The 14,974-nt window shown below is 37.0% G+C and overlaps 1 protein-coding gene across 8 annotated transcripts in view; it reads left to right on the top strand.

Annotated features, from left to right (window-relative positions):
• The window catches only part of Suco (SUN domain containing ossification factor), a 78,286-nt gene that overhangs the window by 51,333 nt on the left and 11,979 nt on the right, over positions 1 to 14,974 (top strand). For 6 of the 8 annotated variants that reach the window (XM_045148362.1, XM_045148358.1, XM_045148354.1 and 3 more), the window contains 5 exons: positions 2,898 to 4,037; positions 5,410 to 5,497; positions 7,123 to 7,227; positions 9,231 to 9,385; positions 9,931 to 10,022. In XM_045148362.1, coding sequence (XP_045004297.1) covers positions 2,898 to 4,037; positions 5,410 to 5,497; positions 7,123 to 7,227; positions 9,231 to 9,385; positions 9,931 to 10,022 — 1,580 coding nt within the window. Of the gene's footprint in view, positions 1 to 2,897; positions 4,038 to 5,409; positions 5,498 to 7,122; positions 7,228 to 9,230; positions 9,386 to 9,930; positions 10,023 to 10,301; positions 10,393 to 14,974 lie in introns of all 8 variants that reach the window. The other 2 variants (XR_006636862.1, XR_006636861.1) reach the window with 1 other exon arrangement.

Raw genomic sequence — 14,974 nt, 5'->3', positions numbered from 1 at the left:
GATTGTCTACATGGAGTCTGAATAATAATAGGACAGTCATATTATAGCCACTTACAACACTTCTGAGTTGATTCTTCTTGTTAGTATTCATGTACATTAAAATATACTTCATTCCAAACCACACATGTTGCTTTGATATTATATATTACTTTCATTATTTATAATATTCTTTCCTCTTATAAATAGTATTTTCTTGCTAAAGATAATTAGGTATAGGCTTGAAGAAAATTTGAGAGCCCCCATTTTTATTAAGTTCAAGTTCTAAAGTATTGATTACATGTGTGGTGTCTTGGAAAGCTAAAACTTCAAAATACTTAAAGCACTAGTTCTGGAATAATGTTTGTCATACAGCAGACTCTTAAGGTTTTCCTTTTCTGAAAGTGATTTGGATAGACCTTTTGTAGTGAGGCACTTTGGGCAAGGGATACATATCCTCATTTTTTGGCTTGTTTCTACTGGAGACATTTCCAGTTTTGGAATGTTTTATCTATAATAAAATATAAACTCATAATGATTTGGTTAATGGGGTGTGATTATTGTCTAAAACTTTTTTTTTTTTTTGAGGTAGGGTCTCACTCTAGCCCAGGATGACCTGGAATTCACTAAGGGAGTCTCAGGGTGGCCTCGAACTCATGGCAATCCTCCTACTTCTGCCTCCCGAGTGCTGGGATTAAAGGTGTGCGCCACCACGGCCGGCAGTTGTGTAAAACTTTTCAAGCCCCTTTTTCTCTTAAGAATTGTACTTGAGAGTTTACTTGAACATTAAATATTTTAGGGTAGTAATGAAAACTTCATTGGATATGCCCTGAACTATAATTCCTAAGTACCATACTGATTTGAACATGGTATTTTTGTGCTTTGAAGAGCACAGTAAGATATTTACATTCTTCCTGTTAATCTGAAAGTGACTGAAAATACTCACTGGGTGATTGGGAAGAAACTACAGCATGTGTTACTGGTTCCTGAAAGGAGCTAGGGAATCTGTTAGTGATGGAGTCATTCCTCTTGTTTCTAATTATGTGGAGTTGTAGCTGCTGTTCTTGATCTTGTAACTAGGATTTTTCAGCTAACAATATGTTACCTTTGTTTTAAAAACTATTAATTACACATACACACACACAAGCACATATATATATATACACACATATATATGTATATGCATATATATATATATATATGCGTGTGTGTGTGTGTGTGTGTGTGTGTGTATGTATGTATATGTATATGTATATAAGATACCACAACAGGCCCATGTAGCAGAGACAGTTTTAACTTCTCCTCATTGGCTTTTTAATAGATACCATTTCTGTTAGGAAGGAAAGAATAGTACTGAGACAGGATTCCTTCTGTGTGGCCCAGGCTGTACTCAAATTTGTGATCTTCCTGTCCTGCCTCCCAAGTGCTGGGAATACAGGTGTGTACCTTCACATCAGCCTTAATAGACACCTTTGCATAATTTTTGCCTCTTCTTTATTTTATACTGTTTTATATAGCAATCCATTGGGGGAAATAAAAATGAAATAATCTAATATGAGATGTGACTGCTAAAAGTTACTACAAAAAGCTAAATTATTTTCTGTTTTTTAATATGACTCTGATTACATATAGTGGTATGTAACTTAATATTTTTGCTAGATGTAGTTTTTCTTCTTTCCCTTCAGCCATTGCTTCTTTTACTTCCACAGTTTTTGTGGATAATAAGTGATCTGCCACATAGTATGTATTACTATGTGGCTATAGATAACTTTCTATTGAGAGAATCATATTTTATCTTGATCTGTTTAGAATTTTGGTGTCAGCAAAATGAAAGCTCCCCATTTATTTTTTTAAATTCATTTTTATTTATTCATTTGAGAGTGACAGACAGAAAGAGGCAGAGAGAGAGAGAGAGAGAGAGAGAGAGAGAGAGAGAGAGAGAGAGAGAGGGAGGGAGAGAATGGGTGCGCCAGGGCTTCCAGCCACTGCAAACGAACTCCAGATGCATGCGCCCCCTTGTGCATCTGAGTAACGTGGATCCTGGAGGATCGAGCCTCGAACCGGGGTCCTTAGGCTTCACAGGCAAGCACTTAACCGCTAAGCCATCTCTCCAGCCCTGAAAGCTCCCCATTTAAATCCTGTTTATCCCTTCTGTGTTTGGAATCATGGCAATAGTTTGTATTTGGAAACATTTCCTGGTAGTGGTTTTTAAAAGTAAGAAAATGTGTGTGTGAAGAAATGTACTTTGTGGCATTTGTATTATCATAGTAAGCTAATAATGTTATAGAATTAATGGCACTGTTGATGATAAACCAGGAATTTTTATAGACGTGGTCAAGTATTTGTTTCTAAATAAGAAAATTAGCCTAGATGATATTAAGATTACATTTCCCTGAAGCATATAATCTCATATGTGTTGGAATTCCTTCCATCATCTGTAGAAATATTTTTAGAAAGATAGCTGCTTTTTGAAGATAGAATTAAGAATTCTGGGTTTTAGTTCCAGCTGTTGGGTAACTTATATATATCTTTAAAGAGTGGTAGGTAAGAATCCTAAAGAGTTAATAAGTGTTTATGTAAAGAAAAGGACACTGTACATTTAGGTAATGCAAGTATTATCTAGAGACTTACCAGATTACAAGAAAGCAAGATTGATAAGGTAAATATGGTGGTTTGAGTCACCAAGTTAAGTACTTGGTAAGTGGACTTTGTGTTACCATTTCTGAGTAATATTTTTTATCATGAAAACATTTCATAGGGGAAAGACTTATCCAATGTAATATTTGAGTACGTTTTTGTGCTTATCATTTCTTCTGTAATCCCAGTTTTTATTTTATATGTAATGTATTTTTTCCTTAAATGTGCTTTAACTTTAGATTTCTTATTAAAGTGATTTGTAATTATGATATATACATTTGTAGGCAGATAATCACCGAAGTAAATATTCATGGCACAGAACCATCAACACTGGATGCCCCCAAAGAAAGTCCGATTGTACAACTAGTTCAAGAGGAAGAGGAGGAAACAAGTCCATCCACAGTGACCCTTTTGGGCAGTGGTGAACAGGAAGATGAATCATCATCCTGGTTTGAGTCTGAGACACAAATCCTTTGTAGTGAGCTGACGACAGTTTGTTGTATTTCCAGCTTTTCAGAGTACGTATATAAATGGTGTTCAGTTAGAATTGCACTTTATCGGCAGCGTAACAGAGCTGCTATGAAGAAAGATGATAGTGTGTCAGCTCAGCCACCATTATTACTTCCTGCAGATTCAGTAGACATTTCAGTGCTGCAACCTCCAAGTGGAGAATTGGACAGCAAGTATGTAGAAAAAGAAACCGAAACTATTGTTCTTGATGATTTAAGTAGTATGAACCAAGCTGATTTGATAAATCACACTGTGGATGTAATTGAACTTGAGCCAAGCCATCCTCATACTCTTTCACAGTCTCTTCTCTTAGCTACTACTCCAGAAATCAATTCATCTTCTCAAATAGGAGGATCTGAGTCTGCTAAGCATGAAACAGGGTATACACCATCACAAGTGATTCTCCATGAGAGCTCTGTTGAGGTTGATAGTGAAACAGAAAAAAAACCCGAGAGCTTCAGTTCTGTAGAGAAGGTGTCTGCTGTCTATGAGGGAATGGACAGCACTGTCAAAGAAGATGTGACCTCCATGCAAATTATCACAAAAGTATCTGAAACAGTAGTACCACCTTTAAACACAGCCACTGTTCCAAACAGTGAAGATGGGGATAGCAAACTGAATATAGCTGACATACCAAAGCCAATTCTGACCCCGGTTGTGGATCCTTCTTCAATGTCTGAAGTAAAAGAGGATGAACAGTCTCCAGAAGATGCCCTTCTGAAAGGATTACAGAGGACAGCCACAGATTTCTATGCTGAATTGCAAAATTCCACTGATCTGGGATATGCTAATGGAAATCTTATACATGGGTCAAATCAAAAGGAATCAGTGTTTATGCGACTTAATAATCGTATTAAAGCCTTAGAAGTCAATATGTCTCTTAGTGGTCGCTATCTGGAGGAGCTTAGCCAAAGGTAAGCACAACACATTTTACAGGGTAAGTTTCATAGCTGAGTATGATCGATTACAGGAGGAGATTTAATTATCTCATTATAAGTAAGCATACTGTCAGCTAAAGAAGGAAAGCCTGTGATCAAAAGCCTTATGTAATTGATTGTCTTTCTTTTTGTTTTAGAAGTAGTATCCATTGACCCAGCACCTTTATGATTACACTAATAGGACTTGGAAGTTTGAATTATTGTAACCCACTTTCTCCTTTCCTTATTTTTTAATGAGTTGCTCAGACAAGGCTTGAACTTCTGGGCTCAAGTTATCTCCTACTTCAGTTCTCGAACAACTAGAACTAGAGTCATGTACTAGCATGCCTGGCTTCACTTTCTTTTCTCTTCTTTAGCTATTTTTACTGATTGATTTCCCAGCAGGTACATGAGAAGTGTGTGTGTGTGTGTTTGTGTGTGTATGTGTGTGTGTGTGTATATATATATATATATATATATATATATATATATAGAGAGAGAGAGAGAGAGAGAGAGAGAGAGAGAGAGAGAGACACCTAAAGCTTATAGTGGAAATTGACCAGGTAACATTTATAAGCTTAGATATATCAAGACAAAGAGTGAATGTTAAGCAAAATTTATAAACTGTGTACTTTATACAGGCCATAGAATCCCAGTTCTAATGTTTGTAATCCTTGTATTGCTAAGTGCCAAAGCAGTGCCCATACACTTATGCAGTGATTAAGACTCAAGGCACAGTGCTCCATTTTTTAAAACTGTGTACTAATTTTTGTCCCACAACTGTCCAGACTCTGTCCTCAGTAATCCCCCCTCACCCCCCAAGCCAGTATTTTGCAATCACCTAGGGCACCAAATGTCCAAAAGTCTTGAAAAACCACATTTTCATCATATTCTTAAGTTGAAGTTCTACAAATTATGTCATTTGTAGCCAGGCATAGTGACGCACACCTTGAATCCCCCAGCTCCCTGGAGGCTGAGGTAGGAGGATCGCTGTGAGTTCAAGACCAGCCTGAGACTACATTGGATATCATTTAAGTAGACATTTTTTTCCTAAAGTGGGTTTCTTCCTTTTTTATGCATATACTTTTTTGGTAAAATGTATTTGTGGGGGGATACACACTTTCTTTCCCCACTCCAAGTTACCCTAAAGGAATTACAGAAATCATTACATTTTTACATAGCAATGAGATGAATAGACTGGGTGTTTAGGACCTCTTAGTTATACCTTGCCTGTGTTACTGTATTGCACAGTCTTAAGAAAGTCATTTAAGAAAAGTGGATTCATGTCATATATCAAGATCAGAACTATGTGTCCAGTACTGTATGAAGAAGAAATGAAATTTAATGTAAACCAGTTCTTACTCTTTAGGTATCGAAAACAAATGGAAGAAATGCAAAAGGCTTTTAATAAAACAATAGTAAAACTTCAGAATACTTCAAGAATAGCAGAAGAACAGGTTGGTTTCTTCATCTTGTATTTACTCTTTTTTTACCCCCTTCGGTTTTTCCAGGTAGGGTCTAGCCCAGGCTGACCTGGAATTCACTGTGTAGTCTTAGGGTGGCCTTGACCTCACAGCGATCTTCCTACCTCTGCCTCCGGAGTGCTGGAATTAAAGGCTTGTGCCACCATACACCAGGTGTATTTACTTTTTTATATTGCAGCCTGCTATTTGGGATGAGAAGGTGGCTCAGTGTTTAAAGATGCTTGCTTGCAATGTGGTGTTTGTACATTTTTATGAGAGAGAGTTTGCTCATGTACTGTGTAGCATTCAAATCAGGGTAATTACCATTTCTGTCAATTGCTTCGATCATTTTTAGTACTCTTCCATCATTCTGAAACATAGCATATTTTGACCAGTAATTTCTCACTGTGCTAAAGATGAACTAGAAGTGATTCTTCCTCACTCAACTGTGTTTGGGTGCCCTTTATTGAACTTGTATTTCTTTTCCCTCCTCAAGTTCTTTCCCTATCTGTAGGAGTCACTATCTCTTTCCATTTTGACACAAAGCTTATAGTTTACACAAATGAGTGAGAATATATGATACATGTCTTTTATTTGAGAGGGAGAGAGGCAGATAGAGAGAGATGGGTGGACCAAGTCCTCCAGCCTCTGCAGACAAGCTCCAATGCATGTGCCACCTTGTGCATTTGGCTTATGTGGGGGAATCTGCTAAGCCATCTCTACATCTTTCTGTGCTTTATGTGTCTAGTTAATTTCACTTGAGGTCATGACCTCTAGTTCCATCCATGTTGCTCTGAGCAACAAGATTTCCTCCTTAGTTATGATGGAATAGCATATCATTGTGGAAATAAATAGCACATTTTCTTTATCCATCATTCTTTGAAAGTCATCTAAGTTGATAACATATTTTAACTATTTATTAATAGTGTTGCAGTAAACATAGAAATGAAAGTACCTTTTCATATAATGATTTTTATCTTGCATGATATACTGGAGTATAGAAATGACTGAATCATAGGGAAATTATATTTTAGTTTTTTTAAGGAATTTGCACATTCTTTCCATAATGACTATTAATGAACATTTTTCTCTTTATGTAATTATTCACTAAATTTTGTAGGCTCTAATTGGTAAAAAGTGTTAGCAGCATTGACTCCCTTAGAAAAAGGTTTCTTGAGCATTGACTGTTACATCTTGAGAATGGGCACACCAAGGCCTTCAGCCACTGTAAATGAATTTCAGACATGTCCACCCCCTTGTGCATCTGCCTAATGTGGGTCCTGAAGATTCGAACCTGGGTCCTTTGGCTTTGCAGGCAAATGCCTTAACTGCTAAGCCATCCCTCCAGCCCTAAACTGCAAAAATCTTAAGAGTTTTCTATGTAGGCATTGTAGCAGTGAGTGGGGAGAGAAGCCTTTTTGAGTAGAATGTTGAACACAGTCCCAGGTTCTTGGAAGTGTTTCATGGTTTTTTTAACTTCTAGTCCAAGTCTATAATATTTATTCATTAAGGTCTTCTTATAAATACATTTTGGATGAAGTTAGTAGGTTTCCCAGATATGTTTTATTGGAATGTATAATGTAGTTAATGTATAGATAAAACATAATCTTTTATCACAGGATCAGCGGCAAACTGAAGCCATCCAGTTACTACAGGCACAGCTGACCAACATGACACAGCTTGTTTCAAATTTATCAGCAACTGTAGCAGAATTAAAACGGGAGGTAATTATTAAGCCACCGCTATTATAAGGAACAGGGCACTTTTGGAAGGTATCAGAAGAGAAGGCTTAGAAACATGAACATGATATCTCAAAACTTTAGCCAGTCAAGGCTATCAGTTATAGAGAACTTTTTAGAACACCAAAATATGACATTATAAAGTTTTGGAAATATAATAGCCTTTTGTAAAATATGTTAATTTAGGTCTTATCTGTGAGGCATACATAAGGCCAGTTCTGTCAGGTCTTTTGCAAAAAAAAAAAAAAAAAAAAAAAAAAAAGGATAGAAATACGTGATTAATCCAGGTGTGTGTAAAGTTTATTAGCAAAGTAAAAGTTTCACTGAACAGATAAGTATTCAATATCGTAAAAGTAGCTCCTGGCCTCACAGGTATACATTCTGGAGAGGGATAAAGTATGTATTATAAGTGTATAAACATGACAGTTTCTATTCTGTGTAAGTGCTGTGAAGAAAGTTATAGGTTTGCAGGGTAATAGTACTAGTAAGGAATTCAGCAGGTAATATTGGAAGTATTTCTGTGGAAAATAGTATTAGAAATAAGAACTCAAAAGTATTTAGCTAGCCAGGCATGACAGCACATACCTTTAAATCCAGCAATCGACAGGCCCAGGTAGAAGGATGGCTTTGAGTTCGAGGCCAACCTGAGACTACATAATGAATTCCAGTTCCAGGTCAGCTTTGACTAACATGAGACCCTACTTCCAAAAAAAAAAAAAAGTAGTAACAATTTGGGCATGGTAATATGCACCTCTAATTTCAGCACTCAGAAGGCTTTGGTAGGAGGATCATTGTGAGTTTGAGGCCAGCCTGGGCTACAGAGTGAATTCCAGCTTAGGTTGAGCTAGAGTGAGACCCTACCTCGAGAAAAACAAAAAGGTATTTTGTAATCACACAGTGCCTGGAAGAACATCCTGCTGTTGGCTGAGCTAGGTTAAATGGACCCAAAGTTATTAATTATATGATGTGTTTGGAGGCAGTGTACAGCTGGAACAAAAGGGGGTAGGTAAGATCAGTAAGGCTAAGGAAGGAGTTCAGGTTATTGGACAGAGGCCTTCATGGTCATATAGAACTGTGGAGGAAATTTAGTTTTAATTTAATTTATTTTTCTTATACTTCATTTATTTATGAGAGAGAGAGAGAATGAATGGGCATGGCAGAGCCTTTAGCAAAAGCATTCTAGATGCGTGAAGCACCTTGTGCATATGGCTTATGTAGGTACTGGGCAATTGAGCCTAGAGCCTTAGGCTTTGCAAGTGCCTTAACTGCTAAGTCATCTCTAGTTTTAATTTTATTTTGAGCATTGGAAAGTATTAAATGTTATTGACTTATCAGTGATGTTTACCATGTTGTGGAATTCCCTATTGAGAATTGCTATTAAGGGTAGCAGGAGCAGAAATAGAAAGGTACTTACTAGGCAGCTGAAATAACTTGAGTAAAATTGATTTGGATTAGGATTTTAGAAGTGGAAAATGGTACAAAGTAATTGAATTCAAATACATTTAAAAGGTAGAAAAATTAACCTTGATGAAATCTTAGGGTATGTGGGGATGAGGAAATAAGGATGACCTCTTGGCTTTGGCCGTCTATAACTGAATGAATAAGGAGTGATTCAGTTTTACACAGTGAGAAAGGCCGTAGGAAGGTGCATGTTTTAATCCCTGAGGAAGAAATAGCGCAAATGGAAAAACGTTAACAATTGGTAGGTGTAGGTATAAATATGTTTATTGTACTGTTTTTACAACTTTTCCATATGTTTAAAAATTTTTTTCAAAGAAAGAATTAGCAGGGAAAACATTTTAAAAGATTCTTTATTTCATTTCCAAAGAATTTGGTTTTTGAAATATATTGAAAAAAATGTTTAAAATGATTAGTTCTTTGAATTTTAGGTTTCACTGTATTCCGTTATATGATTTATTATAATGATTACTGTTTAGGTATTTTACCTCAAATGATTTCTTGTAATAATTATTAACTTTTTGGCACAGGTTGCAGATCGTCAGAGCTATCTGGTCATATCTTTGGTTCTCTGTGTTGTGTTGGGATTGATGCTTTGTATGCAGCGTTGCCGGAACACGTCTCAATTTGGTGGAGATTATATTTCAAAGCTCCCTAAAAGTAATCAATATCCAAGCCCTAGAAGGTAATGCCAGGATTGGATTGAATAGTTTACTTTTTCAACTGTTTGCTTGTTTTTTGGAAGCAAGGTCAGTTTAGCTCACGCTGGCCTTGAACTCACGGTGAACTCTTACCTCAGCCTCCCAAGTACTGGGATTAAAGGCATGAGTCAGCATGCCCAACTTTCACTGTGGTTTTTATATTTTTGAGAAACTTTGAGCAAGCAAAGGCACATTGAGATAATTTCTCTGTTGAAACCACAATGTTGAAAACAACACTGTTGTGGTAAGATGAGGTCTTATGCCTAGAGATAATAGCTGTGTTGATTTATAATAATGGGGAAAAACATAATAAATTTCTAACACCTTTGAAATACTTGGCATTTGGGTTGATAAAGATGCTCATAGGTAGATCAGATTATAGATTAACATAGTACCTTTAGATAAGGATATTTGTTTTACCCATTTATTTAGACTAAGCCCCATGTGATACACATATTTCTTAATATCTTCCATTTAACCAAAATGTCATATACTCATTGAGTGCAATGCTGTTTTCTTAATATGCTAGATGTTTTTCTTCTTATGATGATATGAATTTGAAAAGAAGAACTTCATTTCCACTCATCAGATCCAAATCTCTACAGTTCGCTGGCAAAGAAGGTAAATTTTTGTGGATATGTGATGTATATTTCTAAACATGAAATTACCTTACTTCTGGCATAAGTATTATGTATGTGTTTGTGACCATCTGCCACAGAAAATGAATACAAGTTTCATTTGTGCATTTGCTAAATCAAAGCCACTGTATCATTTTCACATTTTAAGCCTCTTTATTCCTTTAAAAACCCAAAGGGTGGGGAGGGGGTGGTCTTAGTTTATTTAATTAGCAATGGATAGTTTTGTTTGCACATGCTCCTGTTTAGAAGTATTTCTTTTTAGAAAGGGATGTTTGAGACAGTTCAACAGATATGGAAAACCTGAATGTGCTCCCATAGCATCCTGTGCTTTTCTGCCTCCTCTTCCTGTTCAGGTAGGACCCTTTTTGTCTCTAGTTTAGGACTGTGAGGCACTCTCTAAACAAAAATCTGATCTTTCTTTTATAACCCCAGAGTGTTTAACTGGGTCCCATTGGCTAGCATTCAGTAAATGCTTACATTTAAGCGAATAGATGTTTGTACCAACTGATAATTTTCCTCTCTCAGTACCTTTATAATTAGTGTTTATTAAGACACTTAGAGTTTAGAAATTTATATAGTCATAGCAATATTAAAATAACCAGTTAATTCTATCTTTCATTGTAGCATACTATCTTAATAATTTCTGGCTATTATCCCTTTTTAAGTTTTTAGTAGCTGGGCTGCATGATTATGTTAATTAAATCATCAAATAATCATTCCTAAACTTCACTAATCTATAACTACCACCCAACTTTCCAGACTTAGTCTAAGTCAAATGTACTTAGGGCTCACAGATCATTTTATCCTTCTTACTCTTTTCTTTCTATTGATACCTCTTAAAAAAAAAAAGATTTTTATTTTACTTATTTATTTGAGAGAGAATGTGCAGACCAGGGCCTCTAGCCATTGCAAACAAACTCCAGATGCACACATAACCTTGTGCATCTATCTTACCGTGGGTCCTGGAGAATCGAACCTGAGCCCCCAGGCTTTACAAGCAAGCACCTGAACTTCTAAGCTATCTCTGCAGCCCAATACCCCTTTTCATAATGAATTTTTTAGTGGAGGCATTTAATGCAAGGAAGTATCAAATGTAAGCTTAATGAATTTTTCTAAGCTCAGTGGGTCTGTATAAACTGCATCCTGACTGAAAATCAGTATATTGTCCAGCACCTCAAAAACTACTTTGTGCTGTTTCCCTCCCAGGGTAGATAGTAGTTTAACTTCTAAATAATGTGAGATTCACTGATAATGAGAATAGTTCTGTATGTTTATTCTAATTACAGTAAAGTACTCAGTTATACAAATAAGCTGTATGTTATTCATTTACCTTTGAAATGTTTTCATTGAGGGTATAACATATCTTAGTTAATGTGTATATTCATCTACCAACAGGTGTGGGATTGGGATTGCTCGTCATAGAGCTTGTGTGTGTTTGGCTTTAGTAAATACTGCCACACAGTTTGCTCGAGTATGGTATGAATTTGCCATATCATCAGCTATGTGTGACCTCCTACTAGCTGCTTCATTTGTTCCACTTATTAGTAACAGTATTGCAAATTTTGTACCATTATGCCTTGAGTGCATGCATTTCTTATTTGAGCAGCTAAGAAATATATTGAGGGTTTTTATTTTTATTAACATTTTCCATGATTATAAAATATATGAGGGTTTTTTTTTATCATTTCTAGTCTTTTTTTTTTTTCTTAACTCACTCTTTAAGGTTAAGTAGAGTAGTAGGCTTTGTACCTGCTAATAGAATTAGTTCTACTTTTAACCAATGAAATTTTCCCATCGTGATAGTGCTTCTTTATATCTTGTTCAAGCAGATTTTTTTCTTTTTTTTTTTTATTGACAGCTTCCATACTTACAGACAATAAACCATAAAAATTCCCTCCTCTCCCCCACTTTTCCCTTCACAAATCTACACTCCCGTCATATCCTCTCTCTCTATCTTTCTCTCTCTCTCTCCATTAATCTCTCTTTTATTTTGATGTCATCATCTTTTTCTCCTATTATTATGTGAAGATAGTGCCGGGCACTGCAAGGTCATGGATACCAAGGCCAGTTTCTGTCTGGTTGATTGCACTGTAAGCAGTTCTACCCTTCCTTCAGCTCTTACATTCTTTCTGCCACCTCTTCCACAATGGATCCTGAGCCTTAGAAGTTGTGATAGAGATGTTTCAGTGCCGAACATTCCTCCATCACATCTTCTCAGCGCTATGGTTTCTTTTGGGCCACTGCATTTTGAAAACAGAAGCTTCTCTAACCAAAGGTGGGAGTACCATCAACATATAGGTATGAACATTAAGTACAATGCTTATAGGGCACTTGGTGAGCATAATACATGCATTTAGCCAGAAAAAAACAGGCATTACACTCCTCATACTCATGACCCCACCATAGGCTTTTGATTAGGCTTGCAGTACCAGGCATGTAATCTCTACCATTGAGTGAGTCTCCAGTCCAATTAGAGAGCAGTGGGTTTTCCCCATAACAGACACGTCACTATTGCACCCATGGGAGTATTTGGCCTGTCTGGTGAAACTTGATACTTCCAATGCCCACTGTTTTCACCACTGATGGCTTCTGTCTCCTATAAGGCTGCATGCAGTGCAGCTTTTTCTACTTTTTGTCAGCTGGTCTACCAGGAGAAGGTTTTCAGCTCATCCTCAGTTTGATTTCTTGGTAACTAACGTTGCAGCCCAGGCATGTGGAGTCTTCAGCAATAGGGTCTTATCATCTATTCCTGGTAGGAAACCAAGAGCCTTGACAATAGCCTGTTATGCTTTGGGGGCATCAGGGACATCCCTGGCCAACAACTCAGTAGAAGGTATCCCATTCCTGGCACTGAAATTTTTGTAGTAATAGACTATGGCTTCTGGGTGTGCCATTATCCAAAAAAGTAGGTTATCATGTGGCTTATTTACAATATCCCAAACTTTGATTATCCCTCTCCCCCCATACTCCTTTTATTCAGTCTCTTCCCATGACCTCATGTAGGCCATTCTACTTGTAGTAATCTGTCCATCTACTTACCTAAATACAATACCATCCCTTTAAGTCCACCTGTCTCCTCCCTCCCTTATAACCATTTTCTAGCTTACTGGCCTCTGCTACCAGTTTTTACTCCAACTCACACACAAGTCCAAACAGTAACTAGTATCCACATATGAGAGAACATGTGACATTTGGCTTTCTGGGCCTGTGTTACTTCACTTAGTATTATCCTTTCCAGAGCCATCCATTTCTCTGCAAATTTCATAATTTCATTTTTCTTTACCACTAAATAGAACTCCATTGTGTAAATGTACCACATGTTTATTATCCACTCATTTGTTGAGGGACACCTAGGCTGGTTGCATTTCCTAGCTATTGTGAATAGAGCAGCAATAAGCATTGTTGTGCAAGTATCTCTTAAGGTAGTGAGAAGAGTCCTTAGGATATATGCCTAGGAGTGCTATAGCTGGATCATATGGTAAATCTATTTTTAGCTGTCTTGGGAACCTACATGCTGATTACCACAATAGTTGTACCAGACTATATTCCCACCAACAGTGTAGAAGGGATCCCCTTTTTCTGCATCCTCCGCAACATTTATTGTTATTTGTTTACTTGATGATAGCCATTCTTACATGAGGGTGATGGAATCTCAAAGTAGTTTTAATTTGTATTTTTCTGATGGCTAAGGATGTAGAACTATTTTTTAGATGTGTATATGCATCTGTATTTCTTCTTTTGTGAACTCTATTTAGTTCCATATTCCTGTTGGTTTTTTTCTTTTCTTTTTTTTTTGGTTTGTGTGGTTTTTTTGTTTGTTTGTTTGTTTGTTTGTTTTGAGGCAGGGTCTCACTCTAGTTCAGGCTGACCTGGAATTCACTATGTTGTCTCAGGGTGGCCTCAAACTCATGGTGATCCTCCTACGTCTGCCTCCCAAGTGCTAGGATTAAAGGCATGCATTACCATGCCCAGCTTCCATAGCCCACTTTTAATTGGGTTGCTTGATTTCTTACTGTTTAGTTTTTTGAGTTCTTTGTATATTCTGGATATTAATTCTCTGTCGGATATATAGCTGGCAAAGATTTTCTCCCATACTGTAGGTAGTCTCTTTGCTCTATTCAGTGTTCTTTGCTGTACAAAAGCTTTGTAATTTCATGAGATTCCAGTGGTTGATTAGTGGTTTTATTTCCCAAGCAACTGGGGTTATATACAGAAAGTCATTGCCTATGCCAATATGTTGAAGGGTCTCCGCCCTACTTTTTCCTCTAGCAGTTTCAGTGTTTCAGGTCTGATATTAAGGTCCCTTATCCATTTGGACTTTATTCTTGTACATGGAGAGAGACAGGGATCTATTTTCATACTTCTACATATAGATATCCAGTTTTCCTAGTACCACTTGTTGAAGAAGCTGCCTTTTTGCCAATGAATTTTTTGCTGCTTTTGTCAAAAATCAGATGGTTGTAGCTGTCTCGATTAACATCTGGGTCCTCTGTTCTGTTCCATTGATCTACGTGTCTGTGTGTGTGCCAGTACCATGCTGGTTTTTGTTAGTATGGCTTTGTAGTATGGCTTAAAATTGGATATGGTGAGGCTACTAGTCTTATTTTTGTTGCTCAAAATTATTTTGGCTATTTGAGGGGTTTTTGTGCTTCCAAATGGAAGTTGCTTTTTCTATTTCTGTGAAGAATGTCATTGGAATTTAATGGGGATTGCATTGAATGTGTAGATTGCCTTTCGTAAGATTGACATTTTCTAGCTGGAGAGATGGCTTAGTGGTTGAGGTGCTTGCCTGTGAAGCCTAAGCTTCCAGGTCTCACATAAGCCAGATGCACAAGGTGGCACATGCATCTGGAGTTGGTTTGCAGTAGCCAGCGGTCATGGCACACCCATTCCTGCTGAAGTACACAAACTTAAAAACACAATCTCTTAAACAGA

Source organism: Jaculus jaculus, chromosome 1 (genome assembly GCF_020740685.1).
Source record: "Jaculus jaculus isolate mJacJac1 chromosome 1, mJacJac1.mat.Y.cur, whole genome shotgun sequence".
Classification (NCBI taxonomy): domain Eukaryota; kingdom Metazoa; phylum Chordata; class Mammalia; order Rodentia; family Dipodidae; genus Jaculus; species Jaculus jaculus.
The sequence above is the reverse complement of the archived record's forward strand: the minus strand, read 5'-3'. Positions and strand labels throughout refer to the sequence as shown.